Below are 13085 nucleotides of genomic sequence, written 5' to 3' on the forward strand. Positions count from 1 at the left end.
TTTTAGAGAAGAGCAGTGACTCTGGTGATCTGGTCTGCAAGATCTGTCCCTTCAGCCTGGGGTGCTGATCTGTTTGGAAACACATTAACTTCTTGGAGCAACAACGTGAACCAGCTGTCCTGTTTGCTGTGAAGGGACATGGAGAGGTGGCGTTTCCACCAAGAGTATTTGTTAAATACTTGTAGCATTTGAGGTTACATGAGTATGTGGACCATAATGCTATGTTTGAGAAAAAGAAAACAATAGGGAGGGAATATTTTATTAGTAAGTGATAAAGCTTTGTTTACTTATTTTTCAGCTGCTGACAGACACTTAGAACAACCTCTTACTGTTGTAAAACTGTAAAATTTGGTTGTTCTTTCTTTCTGTCCACAGTGGATGAAAGAGACCTCACTCATTAAAAGAAACTGGTCCCTTTCTATCCTATCTGCATTTAAAAATCTACACATTCACATATTTATATTTACCCATGGAGAAATTTAAAAGGAAGAACAAAGGCAGGGAAACATTTCTTTGAGCGCTCGATCAACTCTTAAGATGACTTTGACAGTGCTGCTGCCAAATGGGGGATTTGTGTAGGGATTAGAAGATGAAAATCTTTTTTATTGACAGCAACTTCAGCCAAAAAGACATTTAAACACACGCCATATGTAAACTGCTGTCTTTTTAAAATCAAGATCAAGTAATTTGAATGACCCTGGTGTATCCTGAAGTTGCCCTAGTGGTGACCATGTACATTTATCTGCAGAGCCCTGTAAAGGAAGGCACAGCGCAGCAGTGGCTACTAATTGAGCTGCTGTGCTGACTGCATAGTCTGTAAGTCTGACACATCTCACTCTTATTCTGTGAAACATGACATTCCAGTGTCTCTTGCAGGGCACGAAGTGTTGTTGGAGGCAGCTCTGTGGTGGAGCCCTGTGGTAGAGCTGGAAGCCAAACCCGACATCTCAGAATTTTACTGCACTTTGCCATGTGACCTTATGCTGTCGGCACCAGAGAAAGTAATTTATTTCTTTTCCCTGGTAAGAAGAGGGACAAGAACAAATAATATGAGAGCTGATCTTGGAGATAACAGGGTCAAAAGTTTGAGCTGCAGCAGAAAAGAGGAAAATTCCTGCAGCAGTACTGGGAAGTGACACATCATTGATTGCAACAGCCCGCAGTGAGGGGGGAGACTGGATTTTGATGAGAATATGCTGGCACAACTTGGGAAATCCCAGGCAAAATCCTCCTGAAAAAGTAAAACTGACAAGTAGGAGAACTATTTTGAGCTCAGAATGGGAACACAGTGTATGTAAATCATGAATTGCTGTTTTGTGCACTCTGACACTACCTCACAAAAGATGTTTCATAATAGAGCAAGGATTTCCTGGGGGGGTGAGTTTGGGATGGTGTGGTTGTAAGTTTGTTTTTCTAGGTGAGTGAGGTGACTGAATAATTTATTCATTTTGTTGACTAGAGAAACAAGCAGTTTCTGAAGATGTTTTCAGATACAGATCTGCCTTTTGGAAAATTTACACAGAACAAGAAAACATCCTTGCCTCAAATTGTATGTATTTCTCATATCTCTGATTTTTTTTTTATAAAGGAGAGACTTTGCATATGTCTACATCTTTTCTACTTCTGTGCTGTAACTACAGAAGATAAAATCTTTTTCTATCAATTGTGTTGCTCCTGCTTGCTATTGCAGAGAAATTACATTATTGAATGTATGATTTTTCAGTTACCCCATGGCAGAACATAGGTGTGCTAGCATAACTTGTAAAAGAGAGACCATGATTCAGGACCAAGTGAGAAGAGAAAAGTGGGCAGTGGAGGTGAACTGGTGATGTGAGAAAAGACCAGGGATGTCTAATATCAGCTTGGGCCCATGTGGGCTGAGCTGAGTGCTGGCTGCCTCCTGTGGGAGGAGGGCTGGTGTCTGTGCTGTGCTGAAGGAACCTGAAGCCTCAGATGCCCTCAGTTGCTGTCTGCAGTGCCAGAGTGTAAGGAGTTCTCCAGGAGCCAGTCCTTGTCCTTGTGACTCAAGACCTCAGCTAGACTCAGGCTGACTCTGGATTACGAGGCAGTGGCAGCTCTTCCTTACATTTGGTTGTGCCTGCAGACCCCCACTGTCCCTGCCCCTTTTGAGCAGGGCTGTGTGTACAAATGGGGGCTGGTGTTTGATCGATTCCCAACTCCCTTGCTTTGAAGATGTCCCAGAGAAAGCTGCTGCTGCTGCCACAATGTCCATGGATAAGCCAGTGATCTCACTGCTTGGAATGGCTTGTGCACAGCAGTTGGAGCACTCCTGGGCTGTAATACACAGCAGTGCTGCAATGACCATTTTGATTAAAACATTCAGTCCAAATAATCAATATACAGGATGTGATTTGGGATAGGGGAGGAGCAGCAGTATTTTGAGGCTCTCAGCATTGAGCTGTGTGAAGGCAGGATGGGTTAGATCCGGAAGCAGTCTGGGATCACAAAGATGATAAACATCTTGGGATGAGAACATGGTGGCGTGGTTGGCTTTATCTTGGCATCCAGCTGCCTGCTCTGCTACTTTGGGTAAGTTGTAAAGGCATCACTTACTCCATCTGTACAGTGGCAGGCTGTGATTTGCTCACTGCAGTGGTGTTTACAGAACACTCTAGTATAGGTGGATGAGGAATGGTTAAGGCTAGGAAGGTTTATGGATGCATATTTTCTACACATGCTTATGATTATAAATAGGATTTGTATACTGGCTTCTTGTTGAAGTATTCTCAATAATTTTAACTTCTAATGCTGAGGTATTGCAGGCTGTGTGCTCTTCGTCTTAGGCAAGAATAAATAAATTGTTTCTGGAAATAAAATACGTTTAATTTTAAAGGTAAAATAGTGAAGGTGTAGTTTGGTGAGGTGTCCTTGTGACATCTGCTGAAAGGTCTGGAGGCTGTTACATGAGGGTGTGTTTGCAGTGAATGAGGCAAGAAAACTAATCTGGTTCCAGAACGTTGAAGCGGTGTGAGAATTTGCCAAAGTGGTTTTCACAGGTTACTAAGGCAGTAATTTAAACCTCTCTTTTTACCACTCTCTTTAGGTAATATTTCAGTAATTACATTGCCAGTTTCCAGCACCAACTCTCCGACTAAGATTTTGCCAAAAACCTTAGGACCAATCAATGTGAATGTTGGACCCCAAATGGTAAGTGTTGCAACCCTGGTAATGCCAACTTGTGTAACTGCCTGTGTGACTTCCTGTTGGTGTAACGTAGAAACACGAAAAACAAAGATGTGAACTGTGTGAGGAACTTGCTGCTTCCTGCCCCAGCCACAAAGTGCCCCACCTGGGTGGGAGGGGGGGGACGTGGGGGCACAGCAGGCTCAGCATCCCAAAATTGCCACTCCCAACAACGCTCCTGTGTTTGCCCTGGGGGGACACCCGTTTGCCTGGCTTTGAGTGGAAATTAAAACAGCTTTGTCAGATGACATTTTAACAAAAGTGTATTAAGGGGGAAAAAAAATCTCATTAAGAATGTTACTGATACTCTCCAGCATTGCCAGAGAGTGCCTCAGATGTGCCATGAGAGATTTAACTTGTTGAAACTACTCTTCTTTTCCTGTCAGTGATAACGGTATATGGGCATATGTTGACATTTCAGGGATTTTGGATCTAGTATAAAAAAAAATTTAGGTTTTCTGGTGGCCAGAGAGCTAAAAAAGCAATACCTAGAAACGTGAACAGTTTCTAGTGACCTGATGCCCACCTGCCAAGCCCTTAACCTGAGTAGAGAAGCATTTGGTATGTTTTATAAATAATTGTGTTGGGCCTTTTTCCTGTCAGCATTACTACTGTTCTTCAGTGGGTTGCACCAAAGGACAGCAGTACACCAAAGGGGCACACACATTACAGCCACCCCCCCTCCCAGCATTCCCTGCTGTGTGGAGCTCTCCATCTGGAGCACTGGGCACAGACTGCCAGGGAGCAGCCCTGGAATGGCCCTGGAACAGCCCTGGAACAGCCCTGCTCAGTGTGTCAGTGCTGATGCACGTCTTGTGGAGCATGTGCCCTGTAGCATTGCACTGGAATAGTTCAGCCACAGAAGATGTTTTGTGAGTGCAATAAATAGCCCAGACCAGGGCAGAACAGTCTGTTAATGCAGTTCCTACTCTTACAGGTGACTTCTCAAGGCCCTGCTTTTGGTTTAAGTGAGCCCTAGTTGCAGTTTAAGTTCTATAGCAGATAGAAGTTGCAAAAGCCACTACCTGGTGTGAGACACACAATTTTTATTCTTTTTTTCTTTTCATTTTTTCATTCTTTTATTCTGCTGGTTTGCAAGGGTAGATCTATATTCAGAAAACATTTTCTTATTAGTAGCCATTAAAGCAGGCCTTCTAGGACACCCAGGGTACAGCTGTGTTATGCCAGGCCATTGAAAGGAGAATGCCCACAAGCTCTCAGCAGTGCCAGTGTTAGCGCTGCCTCGGCCTCCCACCTGTGGCAGCAACACCCTGCTCTGGGAGGGGCTGTTGGCTTTGTTTAACCACTGCTCCAGGTCCTTCAAACCAGCACAGCCCCCGCGATCAGTGCGGTGGCTGAACGGTGACCACTGGTCTGAGTCCCCCGGGCTATGGCTGTGCCAGTGGTGGAGAGGGCACTGTTTGCTGGCTGGGTTCTTGGGTGCGACTGTTTGGTCGTACTAAGACTGAATCTTTATATTCAGTCCGTAGGTGTAAGTTTAACACCGTAAGTGTTACTGATGAAGTGTTAGTGCTGTCCCCAGGGCCGCCAGGTGGCACTGCGGGCCGGGCGGGAGCGGCCCCGACACGGACCGCGGGGTCACGGCGGGTAACAAACACAGCCGGGCGGGCACCTCTGGTGCTCCGGGGTCCACCAGGAAATACAGCACTCGTACCACTGCTTCGGTTTCTCTGAATTTCTGTTTTCACTTGGTTCTGTCGAGCTGTCCGTTTACAAAAGATAACTGAGATGAATTTATGTCTTTAAGACAAAAAATACATATGTGTTATGATGGTGTGGTGTCAGGAGGGATGTGCAGTAACAATGAGCTAAGGAAATGGGAGATTCTTCACATATCATTTATTTCTGCTTGTTTAAACAGTATTGATGGATACCAAACAAATTCTGTATACTTATTTGTTGCATATGTGTGTATATATACACACATTTGCTGTATATATACACACTTGCTATGTATATATACACACTTTCTATATATATATGCTGTATACTTACAAGGTTGTTGGATAAGTTAAATAGTAAAGGAAACTACAATGTTTAGTACAGTCAGTACTAAACGTGTTACTTAACAAATGGAGTAAAGTAAAATAGTTTTAAAAAGTGAAATAAGGTATATGAGTAAAAAGCACTGTCCAAGAAACCTTGGTATGAATCTTATCATACTGGAATCAAAGTAATTAAATGTGTTTTATTTTAAAGATTAAGTAATTAATGCTGTTTGATCTATAAATACTATCTAAATTCTTCTGGTGACCTACTTTGAAGAGTGAACTTGGATGTAATTTAGAAGTTAAGACCAGGTGTCTTAGTGTTAACCACTGTACCTACAATTTCACCAGGTTTGTGTAAATGTAAATTCTATCTACAGTACAGACTTTATGTTGAATTCCATAGGTACAGTGCTGTATTATTAGCTTGCCAGAATGCCTTGGGATCTTGTGAGTGCTGGAAACTGCAGGGAACACTTTGCCTGGAGCTTGGTTTGTGTTTGGTACCAAAGACAATTACAAGAGACAAATCCATTGGAAAGAAAGAAGGTTTTATTGATTACAGGGATCAAAACATTGCCTGGATGTACTCATGGAGAAACAGCTGGGTGTCTATAGGTACAGCTCCTACCTGCCATACCTAGGAATTACTTCTATTTGTCTAGTTCTTGACCATATGAATAATACAGTAATATGGTACAATTAGAAAACTTAACAGTGTTGTAATTACTTTACTGTATGAAGATCTTCTGATGACATCTCTTCTGTATATTTTGACTGCAGCTTGCTTCTGGTACAGAATTATTACTGCTTTTCTTAGTGCAATGCTTAGTATTTGGGGCTGTGGTAACCTCTCTTTTCTTAAGACAACAGTGTTTTTTATTCCTAAATTTTACAGATCATAAGCACACCACAAAGACTGACCAATTCAGGGAGTGTTCTGATTGGGAGTCCGTATAACCCACCTCCAACAATGGTCACACAGACACACATAACAGAAGCTTCTGGTTGGGTCCCAGGGTAAGACTTTTACCTTATTTAAAGATGTCTGAGGGCCTGTTCTGATCTTTTCTATTATTTATACTGTTGTATCTGTGTGTTGGCTTACAGTTTCTAGTTCTTGCACAGCTAAAAGGAATATGGAGTGTGCTGTCTAGCCTCATATGCACTTCTGATGTCTGAAGCATGTGAACACGAGCTACAAGCACTGGTCACTTCACTGTCTGCTTAAATTGTGGTTTGTGGCAGTGTCTGTTTCTTTGTGAAAATGGAGTCGCAAATTCACGAGTTCTGTTATAACAAGCTTTTATTTTTTTCATGAATTCATGGTCTATTCAAGTAGTGCTGCTGTTGAGCATAGCAGTGGGTACCTACAGGGGGAGAGACTGTCAAAAACACTTCAAGAGGCAATTAAGAATAAACTCTAATGGAAAATTTTGAATGTAATCAGTGTGGTATTTTTATTACTATTTTACATTAGCAACAAGTTTCATGGGTTCTGAGGTACTCCAGAGTAACATGACATTCTTTATCTCTTCTAATTAAATCTGGTCTTTACAGTATTTCTTGGTATTTTGTTTTAATACCAGTGCTGCTGAGCTTAGATGTCTCAAAATAAAGATGTAGAGCTTTGCCTCTGAAAAAATAATTTATTTCTGCATCTAGGTTAATTTTTCTAATCAGTGATGAATGTCAGTAGTACCTTTTCAGCTTTAGACATGAGAAATGGAGCATCTAAGAAACAACAACTCTGTAAGCAAGGACTGTCATAGACCTGTACTTCCCCGTCACTGTATTCCCACCACAGAGTTGATAAACTGCAGGCCCAGCTGAGCAGTTTTTAAGCTTTATTTTTTTGCTGACTTTTTGTTCATTTCCTGAAATACTTTTTGAATGCACTCAGTTCTGATTTTATTTGAAAAAGGAGTTCACAAAGATTACTTTGTTTCTCCACATTTTGTGAAATGTGGAGGCCAGGCAGATGTTCTTTCAGTACCCAGAGGAGGGACAAGCTCTACTTGTCACAGCAACTTGCTAAACCAGAGAATCAACACCCATTGCTTTCCTAAGCTTCATCCAAACCCAGTGATGGGGGTTCCCAGAGCAGCCTCGTTGCAGAGCATCAGCCTCCACCACCAAGGAGAAGAACCATCCTTTTGTTTGTTAACTGTCAGTTGAGACACGGGATTTCCGAAGAGCCTGACTCCTGTTTCAGCCATTTGAGCAAGATGACTCCAGGCAGACCAGTTAATACTGATCTGTGCACAAGTCCATACCACAGGTCATGTTTTCATCTGAGGAACAGAGGTGAGGAAGGGTCCGTGGTGTTGCTGAATGGAGGCAGTGAGCCCTTGCTGAAGACACTTCCACAAGACTGCAAGTCCAGCCTACGTGCTTTACCCATCGTTTACTCCACGGACTCCAAATTATTTCCAAAATCAAATGGGATGAGCATATTCATTCTCAGGGCTCCACACAGCCCCCAGCAGCCTGGTGCACAGACCAGGGGCCAGCTCTTCTCTCGCTCTGCTGCAGGGCCCTGCCCAGGGAAGTGCTGCAGCCCCCACCCCAGCTGCAGCCCCCAGTTAAGCACCATGGACAGGGGTCGCCGAGGCAGAAATCCCACTGCTGCTGCCCAGGGAGAGGCCTCCTGTGCTCTGCACTGCAAACCAAGTACGTGCTGGCTTTCAAGGCACAGGGCTTCAAATCCATCGTTCCTGTTCAGTGTCCCTCACAGCAGTGTCAGGTCTCCAGCTGTGAGTCTGCGCTGTGAGCCTGCTTTGGAAACACAGAGAAACAATGGAATGTAACTTCCCAACTCTCAGGCAATGTACCTTGTGTGAGCTGCTGGAATAAATGCGAGTCTGGGACACAGCTCCTGTTTGCTGTGGGTGTAAATGGGACGATAAGGAACCACCAGTGACTGCAAACTGCTCGTCCTGTGCAAAATTCACACCAGCTGCTTCCTCAGAGTCTCTCTCTTCAGCTCTGTCTGCATCAGCCCTAATATGAACATGTTTAGTGGTTTACCTTGGTTTTTGTTTAAAGATTTCAGAACATTCAATGGCCTGAAAATACAGGATATATGTTAGGCACTGTTTAAAGACATTTTTGTTCCACATGGAGGAATTTTAAATAGGAATTTTCAAAGGAGCCCAACTTCTCCTTTTTGATGGCCTTTGGTTATCTAGCTCACATCAGCACTTCTGTAGTTCCAGGTGAAGTGACTTACCTAAATTTATATGGGCAAAGCATGGTAAAATTGGGAATAGAACTTGTCTGGCAGTGAGCTCCAACAACCTCCTCCAAAAGCCCTAACCACCTTCTCTCAGATTTTGTCAATCTCTGTGTGTCAGATTTTTCCCTTTTGGGAAACATGTAACAGCAAACACCAGATCCAGCAAGGCCCTGCATACTGTGATTTTAGTGGTCTGTAGATATGATGTTATTTTCATCTTAAGTTTGAATTGTCTTTTCTTAGGGAGCGAAAACGGACTCAAGAAATTATAGAGTCAGATTTTTCAGAAAGGTGAGTATTGCTGAACATGTATTTTATGAGCACAGTCATACCTGTTTTACTCCAGGTCTGCCCTTCAGAGAGATGGGTGTCCAGTTCCCACTTTCAGTTTTCACTCCTTCACATAAAAGCTGTGTGGATCTTATTCCTTGTAGTTATAATTCATTCCTTTTAGCTTTATCACTTCCTGATAAATAACTTTGCTGTTACAGATGATACCAGGAGTTGTGAAAAACAGATTTTCAGAAACAAGATTGTTCTAGTTTTCCATGTGACAAATACTTGCAAACAAATGATCTTTTCCTTTGCTTCTGAAACTTTTTTTGAAAGCATTCAAGGTGGTTTTATTTGTTTACCTGTTGAGGTTGATCAAATTGAATATCTATGTAGGGATTGGAAGTGTTGGGGTTTTTTTTAATCTTCTGGTGTTCCTATTCTTTTTTTTTCTTCTGTGTTCTGTTTTCTTAAATATGTTCAAAATTTTGAAACCCATTCTTTTACGTTAATATTTTAATATTTTCCTTAGCTTGTTACTGCTGGCAGAACTAGGCCTTTTTCTGTAAAATAACAGATCTCCCTGAAACATATTATCAAATGAACTTTTCAGACTGTAATTAAAAAAAACCCCAAACCCAAAAACAACAGAACTGAACTTTTTAAAGGCTTCTGTTGTAATCCACATCCAAATCTAGTTTGTGTGAGAAAACCAACTGCTCCTGTTTTTTTCTATTACTATTAGCTAAGCTCTTGCTTTTCTGGAAGAAGAAGGTGAATGGAAAATAACCCTGACAGTTGCCAGTTGTTAATTTGGCACCATAAAACTCAATGAATATGTACTTGTTCTCCACTAAAGAAATTCTTGTACCTCTGTCTTAACTATGATGGCACATAGTTTAATTCCCCTGATGGGCAAGTTTAGTATCTCTTGCTGTATTTTAAATATTTAAATAGGGGTGTCTGAGCCTTTCTATTTTAGGCACACACGTGAGAGATCCCCATAAATCTGGGTTCCAGGCACATAAACACCCTGTGAGATTTTTTTGGTTGTTCTTTTGTGAAACTACCTGGAGATGAATTCCAAATCTATTTTTAAGCATCTTCTCACAGCATGTGTTCAAATACAACCCATGTAGAAATAGCCAAGGAAAGGGAAAGGGCTCCAGTGCACTTTTTTGCCAACTTGTAAGAAACAAGAAACTGATGCAAAAAAGCAGAACAGTTTTGTTTTAATTTAAATGGCCCAGATTCCTGTTGCAAAAAAGGTAGACCCTTTACTGTGTAACACAGTAGCTTATTAACATTCAATGTATTAAAATAATATTTTTCTCTTTCCAGTAAGAGAAGCAAAAAAGGAGATAAAAATGGGAAGGGTCTGAGGCATTTTTCAATGAAAGTCTGCGAAAAAGTTCAACGTAAAGGAACAACTTCGTACAACGAAGTGGCCGATGAGCTGGTGTCAGAGTTCACAAATTCCAACAGCCACTTGGCTGCAGACTCGGTAAGTGAAGAGGGGGTGAAACTGTTACACCATTACAGATTTGTCTTGTTTATCATGGGGTTCTGTTCCTTCTGGTTCTGCACTATCCTGCCACAGTCCATGCTTTCCTTCACTTACTTAACTACTTCTCAAATATAAAGACTTATCCTCAGGAATTCAAAACCAGAGAATTAAAATGAAGGATTGAACTCCCTCTAAATTATAAACAAAGTAGACAAGTCCGCCAAAATAATTAACTTTAAGAAAAGGCTACTCTTGCACCCACCATGTGTGGTCTTGTCTGGCTTTTCAATAGTGACAGACCTGCCATGGTGGGAATTTCCTGCACAGATGCTTCCAGCAGGCCTGAAGCTTCCACCTGTAACCAGACATGCTCATGTGGTATCCAAGGAGTAGCACAGGTGAAGGATCATATTTTAATAGCACTCTGACTTGAACTGCTATTTTGGCATTTTATCTTCTAGATATCTAGGATGTGCTCAATTGTCTTTCCTTTTTTAATTCTTTCACTGTAATTAATGCTGAATTGTTTTCTTAGCAAGCTTATGATCAGAAAAATATTAGACGGAGAGTTTACGATGCCCTCAACGTCCTGATGGCAATGAACATCATTTCAAAGGAGAAGAAGGAAATCAGGTGGATTGGCCTTCCTACAAACTCAGCTCAGGAATGTCAGAATCTAGAGGTAAGGGGAGGTACCTGGGAAATTCTGCTTAGTTCCCAGGTTGTGATAATGGAATTGCTCTTCTTTACAAGAGGGTTTTTTTCTCAGTTTGGAACTGATTGGTTTTGATTCTTGCACACTATGAAAATACAACTTTTGATATTGGAATAAACTGAAAGGATATGTTTGATAAGCTTAGTTCAGCTTTGTTTATTTAGTATGTGTTACATAAAGTTTTTTTAAACCCCAAGCTGTTTACCTAACAAAAATGGACAGTGGTGTAATAGCTTGAATTAACCAGAACAAAGTCAAAAGAATAGAAGTCCAATTCTCTATTAATGTCTGTACTTGGAAATATGATTCAAAGTAAATTAAATTGAAAAGTAATTCCTGCTAGGGTGTCAAATACTAGTTATGAACTGCCAGAAAAACAAAAAAGAAGTTTAACTTATCGGTTATTTCCAGTATTTTTCCAGCAGGCTAAGAGTTACAGTGGTTTTTTGCAGGGATGCCAGAATTTATATGCACAAATGTTGCTTGTCCTTCAGGCCAAATGTGCTATAAATAAAACCACAAGTCACTGTATTTACTGCAGCGAGCTGTAATGGCTGTTTGCAAATACATCTTAATATTTACTAGCTTTGTGATATTTGTGCAGTAGGTATCTTATGAGGTGGGTGGTGCCTTTCCAGTGCAGAACAGCTCTTTTTGTGCAGTCATTTACATCAGTTGTCTTTCTGGGTGTGGTAATAGAAAAGCTTTTACTGTTCTTGTCCATTACAGCACTTGGCAAATACACTTCCCCAAGGAGAATGCATGTGCTCAGTAATTATACTCCAGGGTGGGTTCTTTAAATTATGGGTAAATTTACCCTTTGCATACATTCATATGAATGCATTATCTTCAATATAGGTTATTGTTACAAATATAGAACTTGTGTTATCTTCAATGATCATATGTGATTCACTGTTTCAGGCTCTAATTACATATGCACAAAATGGAAGCCAGGCATATTTTTTTTAAAAACATTGCTTCCTCTGACATAATAGAAGAGAATGTAAAATACAGCTACATTTTTATGGTGTGAAAATCAGAATTAATTTTGCTTTTAAAGCTGTACAAATTGCCAACTCTTCTTACAGTGTAAATCCTAATAAGATTACCAGTACAAAAAAATTGTTATATAGAAACCATGCCTAAATGATATCTACACTGTTTATTGGTTTTAAGAATCCCAGAAAAAAAAGTCATTTACTGTGCTTTGAAGGAAGCATTTTAAACATTGAAGTGTGTGAGGAGGGAACCACCACAGAGCAACACTGTAAATAGGACAGGGGGGTTGGGCCAGTTGAGTTTTAAAAGACTGCATCATTTATTTTCAGTGGTTGAATGAAGAGGTAATTTAAGGGTTTAATATTTTGGGGAGCAATGATACAGTGCTGGCACAGGATGAGGAAGAACCCCTTGTAACCATGATGACACTTGTCCAGTTCTCTCGTATTCTGCCATTAACAAAACTCTTGCAAGAGAAGGATTCTGTGCTCATACAGAAAATGTTACCTCTACCCCCTTTTTGGGGTAGAGGTAATCACGAGATTTGTTGCTGCAATCTTGTGAGTTTAATGGAGTCTCAAACAAAAAGAGGTCAGTGGAAAGGTGGAGGTGATGATCCTGAGCCCAGCCTCCAAACATTTATGTCCAGTAGGTTGCAGTTAGAACAGTGGGACGTGCACAACTGCCAAAGAGTGGAGGGCAGAAGGAAAAAAAACCCGAAAATAAAAACCACAAACCCCAAAGCACCCCCTCGAGCAAGTGTTTGGTTTGGTGCTAATTGGCTCTCAGTTCACAGTACAGAAGAGCAATGGGTGGGGAGATAATAGTCTCTTGTAATAATAAATTCCTTACTGGAGTTAAAATTGTTGACAAAGAAAGAAATTACCGTTTGACAGACCTGTTTACTGGAGAAACTCATATGAGCAGGCAATTCACCCCGTTTTCAAAGAAAGCCTTTCAGTTTGCACAGTGGAACAGATGAGGTAACTAAGGAAATATCTTGATGCATTTACATTTATCTTTTAAGATAGAAAAACAGAAGCGGATTGAAAGGATAAAACAGAAGCGAGCCCAACTGCAAGAACTGCTGCTGCAGGTATATTTAATTTTTTTTCTATAAATGAAAGTACATTTCCTAAA

At 41.0% G+C, this 13085-nt stretch overlaps 1 protein-coding gene across 5 annotated transcripts in view; it reads left to right on the forward strand.

Annotated features, from left to right (window-relative positions):
- TFDP2 (transcription factor Dp-2) overlaps positions 1 to 13085 on the forward strand; it is a 57071-nt gene that overhangs the window by 25960 nt on the left and 18026 nt on the right. For 2 of the 5 annotated variants that reach the window (XM_051781222.1, XM_051781225.1), the window contains exons 4-10: positions 1460 to 1549; positions 3065 to 3168; positions 6112 to 6233; positions 8695 to 8742; positions 10066 to 10228; positions 10767 to 10913; positions 12973 to 13041. In XM_051781222.1, the coding sequence (XP_051637182.1) occupies positions 1460 to 1549; positions 3065 to 3168; positions 6112 to 6233; positions 8695 to 8742; positions 10066 to 10228; positions 10767 to 10913; positions 12973 to 13041 (743 nt within the window). Of the gene's footprint in view, positions 1 to 876; positions 1023 to 1459; positions 1550 to 3064; positions 3169 to 6111; positions 6234 to 8694; positions 8743 to 10065; positions 10229 to 10766; positions 10914 to 12972; positions 13042 to 13085 lie in introns of all 5 variants that reach the window. The other 3 variants (XM_051781223.1, XM_051781226.1, XM_051781224.1) reach the window with 3 other exon arrangements.

This window comes from Manacus candei, unplaced genomic scaffold, assembly GCF_025592945.1.
Source record: "Manacus candei isolate 608988 ecotype Guabito, Panama unplaced genomic scaffold, ASM2559294v1 h1tg000015l, whole genome shotgun sequence".
NCBI classification, from domain to species: Eukaryota; Metazoa; Chordata; class Aves; order Passeriformes; family Pipridae; genus Manacus; species Manacus candei.